General features: G+C 41.8%; 1 protein-coding gene across 2 annotated transcripts in view; it reads left to right on the forward strand.

The window, feature by feature from the left end:
* The window catches only part of cadpsa (Ca2+-dependent activator protein for secretion a), a gene marked incomplete at its 5' end in the record, with an annotated part of 193,825 nt that overhangs the window by 139,446 nt on the left and 41,453 nt on the right, over positions 1–12,926 (forward strand). For both annotated transcript variants that reach the window (XM_079156889.1, XM_079156890.1), the window contains 4 exons: positions 623–779; positions 6,023–6,164; positions 11,776–11,931; positions 12,696–12,843. In XM_079156889.1, coding sequence (XP_079013015.1) covers positions 623–779; positions 6,023–6,164; positions 11,776–11,931; positions 12,696–12,843 — 603 coding nt within the window. The remainder of the gene's footprint in view (positions 1–622; positions 780–6,022; positions 6,165–11,775; positions 11,932–12,695; positions 12,844–12,926) is intronic.

Below are 12,926 nucleotides of genomic sequence, written 5' to 3' on the forward strand. Positions count from 1 at the left end.
ACCATGGTTCCTCAGGGGTCCCTCTAAAGAGGCCTGGCAAGAGTGGGGGCGCATGGAAGAAAGTGAGTGTTTTTGATGTGCATGAGAGAGCCCTGTCCCCAACAGTCACTCCACTGCGTCTACTCGATGGGGGGATACGAGCGAGACGCAGCTCGCTAGCTCCTTTCTTCTGATTGACTCACAGAAGGAGCTGCGGGTGAGTGTTTAAGTAGCTCCCTGCCATGCCTGTCAAGGAGCTGCTGCTGTGTCCTCTGTGGGCCAGCAGAAAAGCGTGTGATTTTCCGTGCCCAAGCTCTGTTTTTACTGCTGTGAGTTGTGAAGAATGCTTCCCCGGAGATCTCGCAGTGGCAACAACTTGATTTCATATGGTGAAAAGGGAGAGAGAGAGCCAAGAACACTTGCAATAGATCAGTGGAGTTGCATTACATCGTCGGCCGTTATGGTAAATGAGATTCAAATTGTTAGCAGTGAATTCCTAAAGACGTGCCCATGGGCAACACTCATATGTGCCCTCTCTTTATCTAATTTGTCTCCTCTCTTTCACTCTCACCCTGTTGATTTCCTTCCACTCCCTGCTCTCTATCTCTCTTTCCTCTCTGTCTTTCCCTCTCTTCATCTGCAGGCCTTTGCGTGGTGGTCAGACCTTATGGTGGAGCATGCCGAGACCTTCCTGTGTCTGTACTCGGCCGACATGGACGCAGCTCTTGAGGTTCAGCCGCCCGACAGCTGGGACAGTTTCCCCCTCTTCCAGCTGCTCAATGACTTCCTGAGAATGGACTGTGAGTTAGGAGCTATTAAAAAACATATTTCAACCGTCAGCATGCATTAGACAATCGGAGCATTATGCACCATGTACAACAGTAAAACAAGCTGAGTATCATTATATCATTATATTATTGTTTCAGCACAAACTACTAATTTACTTAACTTGACCATCCAGATGGTCTTTTTACACAGAACCATCTGAGAAGCCGTCATTGAAAACTGTCAGGGCAGGTACTTTCAAAAAGTAGGTGGCAAGTGATTGGATGAACCATTTGTCAATCGAACTTGTATCGTAGGGTCGGGAGAAGAGCAAACAATATATTTTCCATGTAATAGGGCCTTCAGTGTGGTTCCTTGTTCTTTCAATAAAGAAATATTCTGATATAAATGATGCTGTTGCAGAAACTTAGCTCGGGAGCTGCCATTGTTGCCTCTCTGTGTCATCTCACACTGACCTAAGCCACGCTCTTTGCTGCCAGTAGCCCCTCACAGGACGCTGATTGGTCCATCCTCTGGTTTACAGGACACAGACACATTACTTGAAGGCTATAAAGATAGATTTTTCGTGTGATATGTGATCCTGCGATTGACATCGTGAGAATCCAGCTGCCATGCAAGCTGAATATTTACTCACTGTCCATGTAACCTCATCCACACTACGTCATATTTTGATAACTGCTTCCAGCATCACTATACAGTATTGTGAAACGGCCGCGGTTAACGTTAGAACTGGTGGTTTACCCTGTGAAACGGTGGCGGTTAACGTTGCCACACAGTTAAAATTGTGAAACAGTATCAGCTAGGTTAAGGCAGTAAAACCACTTAGTTTGGGTTTGAAAAAATGGTTTGACTATATTTATACAACATTAGAACAATTTTTACTATTAGACTATACTATTAGAACCTACTTGGAACTGCTCACAACAAAGTCTGTGGATTATCCGAGTCATAATTTCTGGAAAGAGACAATTCAACATATGTTTACATTGCAGTCATTACAGACTACATAGCGCCAGAAACAACCTAAATGACTTAGAAGTTGGTGAGACCGGGCTGGTTTTACCAACTCATTTAACTATGCTTTCCCAATTTTGGACAGTGGGACATTTCTAAAGGACTGCCATATGATTGTTTAGAACTTTTTTTTTGTGATGTGATTGGTTAGCTATTAAGAAAATGTTTCTATAGCAATCTGTGTTTGTAATGTTTTTAGCTCCCAGTTCTATTATCATAATCAACCACAAAAATCAAGAGCATTTCTAGGTTTACAGCTGTTGTTCACTCTGCACTCCAATCGCCCTGAAACATCCCTCAAATATCTCTGAAATCATTCCGTGAGATGTCTACTTCAGGCCTGGAGCGGTTTACATACTGAACTGTGTGTGTGTGTGTGTGTGTGTGTGTGTGTGTGTGTGTGTGTGTGTGTGTGTGTGTGTGTGTGTGTGTGTGTGTGTGTGTGTGTGTGTGTGTGTGTGTGTGTGTGTGTGTGTGTGTGTGTGTGTGTGTGTGTGTGTGTGAGAGAACAGGGCCAGGAGTGTCTGATTGAAGATAATAGTCAGGTCTTGATGCTGGTTGCTGCAGGCCAGCCATCTCTCTAATGAACTGCACTTGCCTGCAGGTACAATGTGGAGCTGTCCGTGGTCCTGTAAAGGAAACACTTCAGTGTTCACAATGCAGACTGGATCTGTGGGGCGCTAATTGTCTCGAAGGAATGCGTTCCCTTTTCAGTTCTTCGATCGGGCGTCAAGGAGAAGGCAGAGCGTGGTCCACTCATTCGGCTGAGATGACTGCAAGTAGCTTGTTATGCTCACTTGTTAGTGTCATCAAATTGGCCACCTTCTCATTTGCTACATATTGTCAATTGTGTAAAAATGGCATTTGAAGTGCATTGCAGTGGACATAGCTACACAAGCCAGAAGTTAACAGAGGGAAGGTAAATCTACAGCGCTGGCAATATCACAGTGACTATAACTGACCCCTACTGTGTAAATGTCCTTATCTGCTACAGATTGAATCAATCATTTATTCAGATAGTCTCTTTGATGCAAGATACGGGCAAATAACCCTTTCCCATCAGAGCAAACATTTTCAAATGTTTATCTCTGTAGTATTTAAAGTATCTTTATTCTAAATGTTCTTTCCATGAAAAACTTCTGTTCAGGATTTCTTCACGTCTTAGATTTCATTGCGACATAATGACATTATTTTCTTTATAAATTAGATTTTTAACCTAAACCAGACATCCATAACCCCTGTATCAATTTTAAGGGATGAAACGGGAGTTATTCAAATCAAGTCAACAAATCCTATGAAAAAAAAAAAAAAAAGACATTCAAATCAACTTATGTGTAATTTTGTCTCTCAATACTTTCGGACTTCCCTACACTGTCTGTGGCTCGCAGCCCCAAGCCCATTTGTTCTTATGGATGTTAGTCACAAATATATAGCTTAATTTTTTTGAAAGGCTTGGTAATTTCCTGAAACAACTCAAATTTTTAGCAACTAAGAGAAATAGTGCTATTATAACTATTCTCAGTTATTGATTCATTTGTATTTGGTGCTTCAGTGAGTATTTGTGGCAGCAGGATGGTGTATGTGGGATTGAGTAAAATAAAAGTATGTGTGGTCATGGTAATGACGGAACATGTCACCTAGTGATACACTGCGTCTTAGCCTCTGTGCTAATGTCACTCTGTTAGCCTCTGTGCTGATGTTACTGTGTTAGCCTCTGTGCTGATGTTACTGTGTTAGCCTCTGTGCTGATGTTACTCTGTTAGCCTCTGTGCTAATGTCACTCTGTTAGCCTCTGTGCTGATGTTACTGTGTTAGCCTCTGTGCTGATGTTACTGTGTTAGCCTCTGTGCTGATGTTACTCTGTTAGCCTCTGTGCTGATGTCACTGTCTTAGCCTCTGTGCTAATGTCACTCTGTTAGCCTCTGTGCTGATGTTACTGTGTTAGCCTCTATGCTGATGTTATTGTTAGCCTCTGTGCTGATGTTACTGTGTTAGCCTCTGTGCTGATGTTACTGTTAGCCTCTGTGCTGATGTCACTCTGTTAGCCTCTGTGCTGATGTTACTCTGTTAGCCTCTGTGCTGATGTCACTGTGTTAGCCTCTGTGCTGATGTCACTCTGTTAGCCTCTGTGCTGATGTTACTGTGTTAGCCTCTGTGCTGATGTTACTCTGTTAGCCTCTGTGCTGATGTTACTGTGTTAGCCTCTGTGCTGATGTTACTCTGTTAGCCTCTGTGCTGATGTCACTGTGTTAGCCTCTGTGCTGATGTCACTCTGTTAGCCTCTGTGCTGATGTTACTGTGTTAGCCTCTGTGCTGATGTTACTGTGTTAGCCTCTGTGCTGATGTTACTGTGTTAGCATCTGTGCTGATGTTACTCTGTTAGCCTCTGTGCTGATGTTACTGTGTTAGCCTCTGTGCTGATGTTACTGTGTTAGCCTCTGTGCTGATGTCACTGTGTTAGCCTTTGGATTATCTTGCTGAGCAGCGGCTCTCCCATGTTCTTTGGCACAATGGGTGTGTGCTCGTTAACAACTTAACTTCCAGACTTCACTGTCTGTCCATTTTTCCAAGTATTTTTTTTTACGAGCTGTTGTCTATGTTTTTTGTCATCTGTTCTTTTCACGGCAAAAAAATGGCGGATGGTTGTGCTGCATGCAATTACTGTACACTTAGGTCACTCACGGCTCCTCTTTTGCTGGGAGAGTACCTACTCTGAAATAGGAACTACAAACGTTTCTCAAAACTATGATTGATCCTAGTTCTTGCGGTGTTGATACATAAACATGGGGGTTCTTAGAGCCAGAGGGTCCATCTTCAGTACCAACATAAGACCCAGCAGGGCCCTCTCTGCCCACACAGTGTATCAAGCGCACACTTAAGTAAAGCGTATCATCATGGGTACATCTTTTCCACAGAAGGTCATCTGCTCTGTTGCCCCACAGGGGTGCACTTACAGTATGTAGCAGTAAATAGCCTTAGCACTAGACAGGCGCCAAAGTCGGGCTGCCATGCGAGGAGTTAATGAGGTCTAAAGCAGTGGTAGCTGGGCCACGGCGAGCCCTGCGAACACACTCCTGGACACAACACATCCAAGTGGACAGCAGCCGCTCAAGTGGCTAATTGGGAGCGTGGTAATCAGGGAACACAGCAAACATTGCACCTACTGTGTATCATCGACCTTGACTCCAATGCCAACACACACAAACACAAACACATATACATGCTCAGAGGGGGAGAGAAAAACAAAGAGAGAGAGGGGGAGAGGAAAAGCAGACACACTGCATGGAGCCGTGAGGCATCACATTAGCACACACTGGCCTCCATTTTATCTCCTGTGGTCTTTGTCAGTGTTGCCTTTTTACCAGTTGGGAGCCAGCGGAGACTGGGGGAAATGTGTGTGACGGGTTGGATTTAGAAATACCCTGAGACTCCATCCTTTTGTCTAGAAAGATTAAAAACTGGATGCGCTGTCATACCTGCTAATGAAGCGCCAGAAACACCAACCTTCCCTGTCATTGTTCATTATCACCATCAAGGACAGGGCCTTTCTGTTGTTTGTCTCACTGCCCTTCAAATTTATCTTGAAACCAAACATGCACATGAACACATCAAAGTGTAAAAAGCCCCTTTGGGTCACAGTTTACACACATGAAACATGAACTGTTACGCTGCGCCTATGCTGACATCTATATTGATTAAATAAGAGACGTGTCGGTTTTTGTCAACATTTGTCCATGATGCTGCAAAAGAAGAACCTTTAGAGCTGAAAATAACTGAGGAATTGGCTTGAAAGGGAGCTGTTTCTTTCTGAGTGGGTCCCCGTTCTGTTTATCTCTGCACAGGGACGCACATGAAGCGATTCCTGCGATTCCTGCCAATGGTTTCACACTATTCCACTAATCAACAGGTGGCAGCAACTGGCCAAGAAACAGTAAAGTGCTAACAGGGAAGACAGAAGACGACTGCCAGCTAGGAAACATACAAAACCATTTATTTGGTTTTTAATGAGGGAAATTAATTCAAATAATTTGTTAGACCACAAGAGGCATTGTATGTGTTGTTACAGAGTAGTCCTGAATACTCACAAACTGATCACCTTATTTACTGTACTGTACATTTTCACTGACAGGGCTTCTATAACAAGACATATCAGGACACTTCTTACTCAGCATTGCCTGCTATGTGCTTGGGTTTGCTTTGTCACTGCTGTGTCTTATTTCCTCCTCCCCACGCCCTCCCTCAGATAACCTGTGCAATGGGAAGTTCCACAGACACCTGCAGGACCTGTACGCCCCCCTGGTGGTGCGATATGTGGACCTGATGGAGTCCTCCATTGCTCAGTCCATTCACAGAGGCTTCGAAAGGGAATCCTGGGAACCTGTCAAGTAAGGATGCCTTTATTTACTTGACTTTTATCTTCTTCACCTGTGTCGTGGATTAAGCCCTTTTTCACTTTGCACATCTGTACACAGATTTAGCCTTGGTCACCAGGGTTCCATTATAATAATATGGCCATTTATTCACAATTCATTGCAATGTGCAGGAAATAAACAGAAAACAAGAAAGAAATCCTTCAACATCAACATACAGTATGTCGAAGCAGCCACAGCAACTACACATGGAGCTAATGCATGAGAACTATGAAGAGAGGAAGAGAGAGTGAGGCAGTGTGTGGATGACCCATAACCAGGTTACTATGGTTTACGATCATTCAGAACATTGAGGATACAGGACATGAGTGAGGATCTACAAATTTGCATTGATTTTATTTTATTTGAATAATATTATATTTTAATTACCGTTGCAATTGAACAGTTGGCCTATACAGAAATAAAGGGGCTGTTGCAGCACCCTCAGCACCCACATCCTGCACCGATGACTCTAAGGCATGTTTGTCGATTCATTGTCCACACTCAATCTTCCTTTTTTCATAAACACACAGAGACACATGGCTAATTATGCAGGGGTGCAACTCGCTGTTGTATTTAATCTAAGTTCACTGGTTGGCATCATGCAGCGTTCCATGCAGCAGTGATACTGTGATGGAAGTGAGGCTTGCTCACTGAGAAAGAACAAGCCTCTTGAGTTCTCTTCATGAACGGACATGGAAGACTGTTTTCGCTGCAGCGGTCTGATGTGTGGTGAAGTCCAGTAGTGCAGTTGGGTAAATTACCGAAGCATCAGTTCTGACAGCATCAGTATCTAGTGTACACGATGATCTGCCATTTATTACATAAAGATAACCTCTGATTGTGTTGTAGCACCCCAATTCCCCATATTTTCTCTCAGCTTAATGTTGAAGTTTAGAAAGTCAACATAGTAACTTGCTGTTCCATGAACATTAAACTCTAGTGTGAATCTCTAATCAGCCAACAAACAGACTTTCAATAGAATCTTAGTTGAGCAATCTTAAGTTAACCCTGGATAGATAGAATGAGGCTGGCCAGGTGGGACATTGTGTTCATCAACAACACACCCAAAGCTCTATAATATGGTTAGGCTTCAAAACCGCCGGATGCTAAGAGGTCTCTGTCCTGGCTCCACAGTGGAGGAATGAACTCCCCACTGATGTCAGGACAGCAGAGTCGCTGCCCATCTTTCATCAGGCTGAACACTCACCTCTTCAAGAAGTACTACCCTGAGCCTTCCTCTCAGCACTTATTGTATTCTTATTAGTTTGTTGCACTTATTGTATTAGTTTGTTTCTGTACGTTTGCTCTGGTTTATGCTCTTAGATGGTTGTTTAACAAAGGAGATGCACTTAAGACTTCTGGTGACGAGTAGTTCTCTTGAATACCTATGTTGAATACACTTATTGTAAGTCGCTTTGGATAAAAGCGTCTGCTAAATGACTGTAATGTAATGTAATGTAATGTGTTTAACAAAATCAAAGAGTTCATCTTCAACTAATGTGTGACTTCTTTAGTTTGTTGCATTTTATAACTCATTTGCATGAACAATCTCTGTTTTCTGTCTTTTGTTGTTCCGTTTCTCTCCACAGAAGTATAACAAGCACTCTGCCCAATGTCAACCTCCAAATGCCCAAAGTACCAAATCTAACAGTGCCAACTGTTAACCTCCCACAAATGCCCAGCTTCTCTGCACGCAACTGGATGACAGCTAATTCTGACTCAGAGTGTGTACCCGCCTTGTGCAGCCTGTATGGGGTCAGATCAGTCTCAATAATTGCAAATGCACACAGAAAGACTCACAAATGCAAACAGAAAGATTCACAAATGCACGCAGAACAATTCACAAATACGTGAGATGAGTCTCATAAATCCACAAATAAATGTGAAGCGATTTACAAATAAATGCAGTGCGATCCACAAATAAATACATACAAATCCACAAAAAAATCCATACAAATCCACAAACAAATACATACAAATGCAGAAATATATTTGTTATTTTTTTTTACATTTATATAAATCGTAATTTATTTATTTGTGCATTGGAATGTATTTGTGAATTGTTCTGCGTGCATTTGTAAATTGAATATATTTGTAAATCCTTCTGTGTGCATTTGTAAATCGAATATATTTGTGAATTGTTCTGTGCGCATTTGTGAATCTTTCTGTTTGCATTTGTGAATCTTTCTGTTTGCATTTGTGAGTCTTTCTGTGTGCATTTGTGAATCTTTCTGTTTGCATTTGTGAATCTTTCTGTTTGCATTTGTGAATCTTTCTGTTTGCATTTGTGAGTCTTTCTGTGTGCATTTGCAATTATTGAGACTGATCTGACCCCATAAGCCTGAGATATGCACATATGTCCTTGGCATGAACGTGGCATCTGGCATTTGACCCCAAACATATCCAAAACATTTTTCTGTCTTTAAGAAAACAGTTATACAGTTGTATACGGTTTGTACTCTAAATCAGTCCAAAAGTGCAGCATCTGTAATGTGTTCATTTATATATAGAATTAGTTTTATCGCAAAAAACGTGATGCATTTGTAATAATTTGAATTCATGAATCTCGAAACGTAACTAACTAAATGTAAAGCTGTAAGTAAAATGTAGCCCTTTCCAAAAAAATACTTAAGACAAAAAGAAGAGGCGTAGAAGCATAACTAGAAAGTAATACAAGTATTACGCCAGGAAAACTTTAATACAAATGAGCATTTAAGATGTTTATATTCTGTACTTTTTGAGATTTGAGGAGGATTGTTCCAAAGTTTAGTAGCTACATTGCCCAAAGTAATTTTAGCAGCTTTATAAATAAATACACATGTTTTGTTTAGTGGTATAAGCAATTTCACATTATTTATTAGTTTAAACAATCTGCAACAGCCTCTGATTTCAGTGAGAGGGTTCTATTAATATGGATGTGATCTTGTGAGTGCTATCATTAAAAGCACACTGCATATATCTGCCAAATTGACACATCATCTATAGCACTTTGAAAACCGAAGCGAAGCGCACCAACATCGGGGATCAGAGGTGTAAAGCTCCTTCAAACGCTGCAGCATCCTGCAGAGTGAGACGCTCTCACCGCAGCACATCCGTTCCTATTCCCTCATCACCAAATACACGCAGCAGTCCTCAAGTTGTCATTGTTAAAAAGAAATGATGAGAGCTGCATTTCAGCCTTTACTTTATATCTAGTAACTTATTCACTTCCCAAACAAAAGATACCAGTAGAGAGAACATACTTGTCTCATTAACGCTTTCCAAAATCAGGAGAGTTCAAAAAGCCCAAACTGGCTATCCAAGTTGAGGAGTGCATACGTAGATACTGAAGTGCCTGCATCGCTGTGGCAGTGTGTGGCCAATGTTGGGGTTTCATACAGGTTCAAGGCCACGTTCATGCCGACGCCTGACATGGTGCGTGTGAATGGATGGAGAAGGCAGTGACTTGGAAAAGGAATCCCAACATATTCACTTCCTGTGTTTCTTTCTGGACTGGAAAGATGCAAAAGCATAACAAGGAAACCAGTATGTTTAGTGTAGAAACATGTTTTAACGACATCAATAAGACAACTGGGGTTAATGGGATTGTCATTATTTTTGAATATTTTTCATAAACCAAAATATTTCTTGAGTTTGGCTTGATTCCAAATTCAGAGCACCGTATTGAACCTCCACACGGCTCTCAACAAGGAGATGAGCTGGCAGCTAGAAGCTAAAGGTGCTAACAGCGGTAACAGTGCTGACAGAGCTAACTGTGTCTGCCTGAGGGGGAACCGGGGGGCGGGAGCTACGCTTCCATGACTGACAGCTTTATCAGCTGTAACAGCCGAATGAGAGAGCAGAGCGGAGGAGATGAGCTAACCAGTGGGGCACGCTCACATGCACTAACATGCACTACAAGGCATGCACGGTTGGCTCGGCTACATGATCAATCTCTGATTACAACACAAACACACTTCATTCTCATCTCATTCTCTGCTGAATTTGGAATTTTTACGCTATTTTTACAAAAACTATTTATTTATTACTTGTTATAACTTTAGAAATTCTGACTAATTGACATGATTAAGCAGCATCTAAAGCAGAGTACACTTCACAACACAAACTATTTTTTTCTCAGCCAATCAGAAAGGAGAACCCTTGATGGCTGTGCTATAATTGTCCTACAACACAGGATGTGACAAAGGTCTCTTCAAAATCATCTCCAAATCCAAATGAATTTATTCTCTGCTCATTAATTTGGCAGCATGTTTCAACACAAACATTTCCACCAAAACCAAAAGTATTTACATTGTAAAAAGTACCGAGACCTCAGTGGCAGCTACTGCCCTGGTTATGAACTTGCATCTTTTCAAATCTTTCCAGTCCAAACCTCTTCCCCCAGTTCCCTGATGTTGTAGAACCCTGGTTTCTCACTACCTGATGGTTGAGGAGGGGCCCTTTGTGTCTGAATTCTCCCCACACGGTGGTTCCGTCTGCTAGGACTGGGGGAAGTTTAGTGCTGTAAAAGGAAGTGATGGTCTTAATGAAGTAAAGCAGCTGCACTCCTGGTCCCACAGTCCTCCATTTTACCCAAACATGTGACCCCTTTTAACAAACTGAGGGTTCCCACCCATCCAGGACAACCTGTAGTTTAAATGCAGCAAAACTCTAGGAAACGACCGGATTTTACAAAAAGTTAAAATGTTTTGGAAATGAATGAATTGGATTTTATGTGCAGACAAGAAAGTTTCATAACAGTGTTTGATGCCTCTTAGATTTGAACATAATTTCTTTGACTAAGTGTTAACCCTGAATGTATCCAGTGAAGAAGTTCCTTCCTTCCTTCCTTCCTTCCTTCCTTCCTACTGTTTTTTCGAACCGTAAACAAATGCCTCGTCTCTGTCTGTTCTCTAGCAGGGCTGTTTTTACTACCGCTCACACACAGAGTTCAAAGATTCTGCACACAGTCACACAGTCGAACTCACGTATAACACAAACGTTAGAAATGACTCCTCAGCCCACTAGAACAATGAAACGCTTTTACATGAATTCACTAGTATTAATAATCCATTGATATAATATACAATAGTATAACAGTCACAGGGGACATTTTTCTAAAATGTAGTACTTTTACTTTAACACTTAAAGTACATTTTGCTGATTACATCATTTTACTTTAACATGTAACATTGTCAATGCAGTACTTTTACTTACCCCGTATTTTTTACAGTGTGCTATCAGGAGTAAAGTAGAATGTGAATACTCCATCGCTGAAGGAAACAGCTGCTCATCTGTTCTCATTATGTTTCCTTGAGAAGGGACATGTGATTATGTTCAGTACTGTAAATGTAACAGTTTAGTGTTGCTTCAAAATAATCGAGGAGGAAAAAACATGTGATTTCCGTGTGTCCTTTCTTCCAATGGTTGAAATAATTACCATCACTGTAAGTTAAATGACATTCTAGAGTCTCTATCTAATCAACCTGATTAATGCAAGATCTAAAAGTAGCCACTCAAGCATTTGATTTAGAACCAACGTCATTGTTTGTCCCTTTTCAAAGCACTATCTCTAACTGCTGAATTGTGACCTGTGGCCCTGCAGCAATGGCTCTGGGACTTCAGAGGATCTCTTCTGGAAGCTGGATGCTCTGCAGACCTTCATCAGAGATCTCCACTGGCCAGAGGAGGAGTTTGGCAAACACCTGGAGACCCGACTGAAGCTGATGTCCAGTGACATGATTGAATCATGTGTAAAACGGTAAGATACTGTTTGAATACACATGGGTCTGATTGCTAGTAATAGTTATTTATCATGTGGATGTAGTGATGTGGGATTTGTGGTGAACTGGGTCTCAAGAAGAAATACTGGGACCAATGAGGTTTTGTATCTTCAAAATAAGGAAGTGCTGAGTGACACTGAGGTTCAGGGGGAAAGAAGAGGATTCAACTGACACATTTGATGGTTAGGGTTAACAAGTAGTAAATGCAATTACTTTGGAAATTAGCAATTAGTGTAGTATGTTCGACTTTACTGAGAAATAAACTCATCCCTGCTGATTGTGACTGCATTTCAGAGACCATCAGCCTGGCACACTTAACAGCATTAAAACAATGCAATCAAATGCATTGGTGGGTGGGTGTTGCTTCTGGTACAAGTGAGACATTGAGGATGAGGCAGGAAGTCCAGTTTGAGTGTCCGATCCATACATTTGAAGGCTTATCAGATGCCAAAATACTGCACATAGATTTTACAAACCAGTCAGTACAAATGTGCATTTTAGGTTTCAGCAAACCCCGGATTCACAGCGTTGTCCGTCCGTCACGTCCATTCTGGTGAACGCGATATCTAACGCTTAGAGTGTGGAGAAGGCTTTTTGAACAGCATTTAGAGCTTCATGTGTGGAAATAGGATTTAACATGTTATTTTTTTCTGGGTGTTGGAGGGTTGTGGGAGAACTGTAGTACTGATGACCTTAGTATTTCTTAAATCCTACATCTGTTTATTTCTATGCTTCTCTAAAGAACACGGGCAGCGTTTGAGGCCAAGCTTCAGAAGAGCAGCCGGGCCACAGACTTCCGCGTGCCACAGTCCATCTGCACCATGTTCAACGTCATGGTGGATGCCAAGGCCCAGTCAGCCAAGCTGTGCGCTGTAGACCTGGGGCAGGAGGTATGTCCATGAGAATGCATCTTCTTTAAAAGAGAGGGAGCCCTGTTTCAGAGGAAATAATTAGATCAAGTTTAAACCTGCCA

Source organism: Pholis gunnellus (assembly GCF_910591455.1).
Source record: "Pholis gunnellus genome assembly, chromosome: 3".
Taxonomy (NCBI): domain Eukaryota; kingdom Metazoa; phylum Chordata; class Actinopteri; order Perciformes; family Pholidae; genus Pholis; species Pholis gunnellus.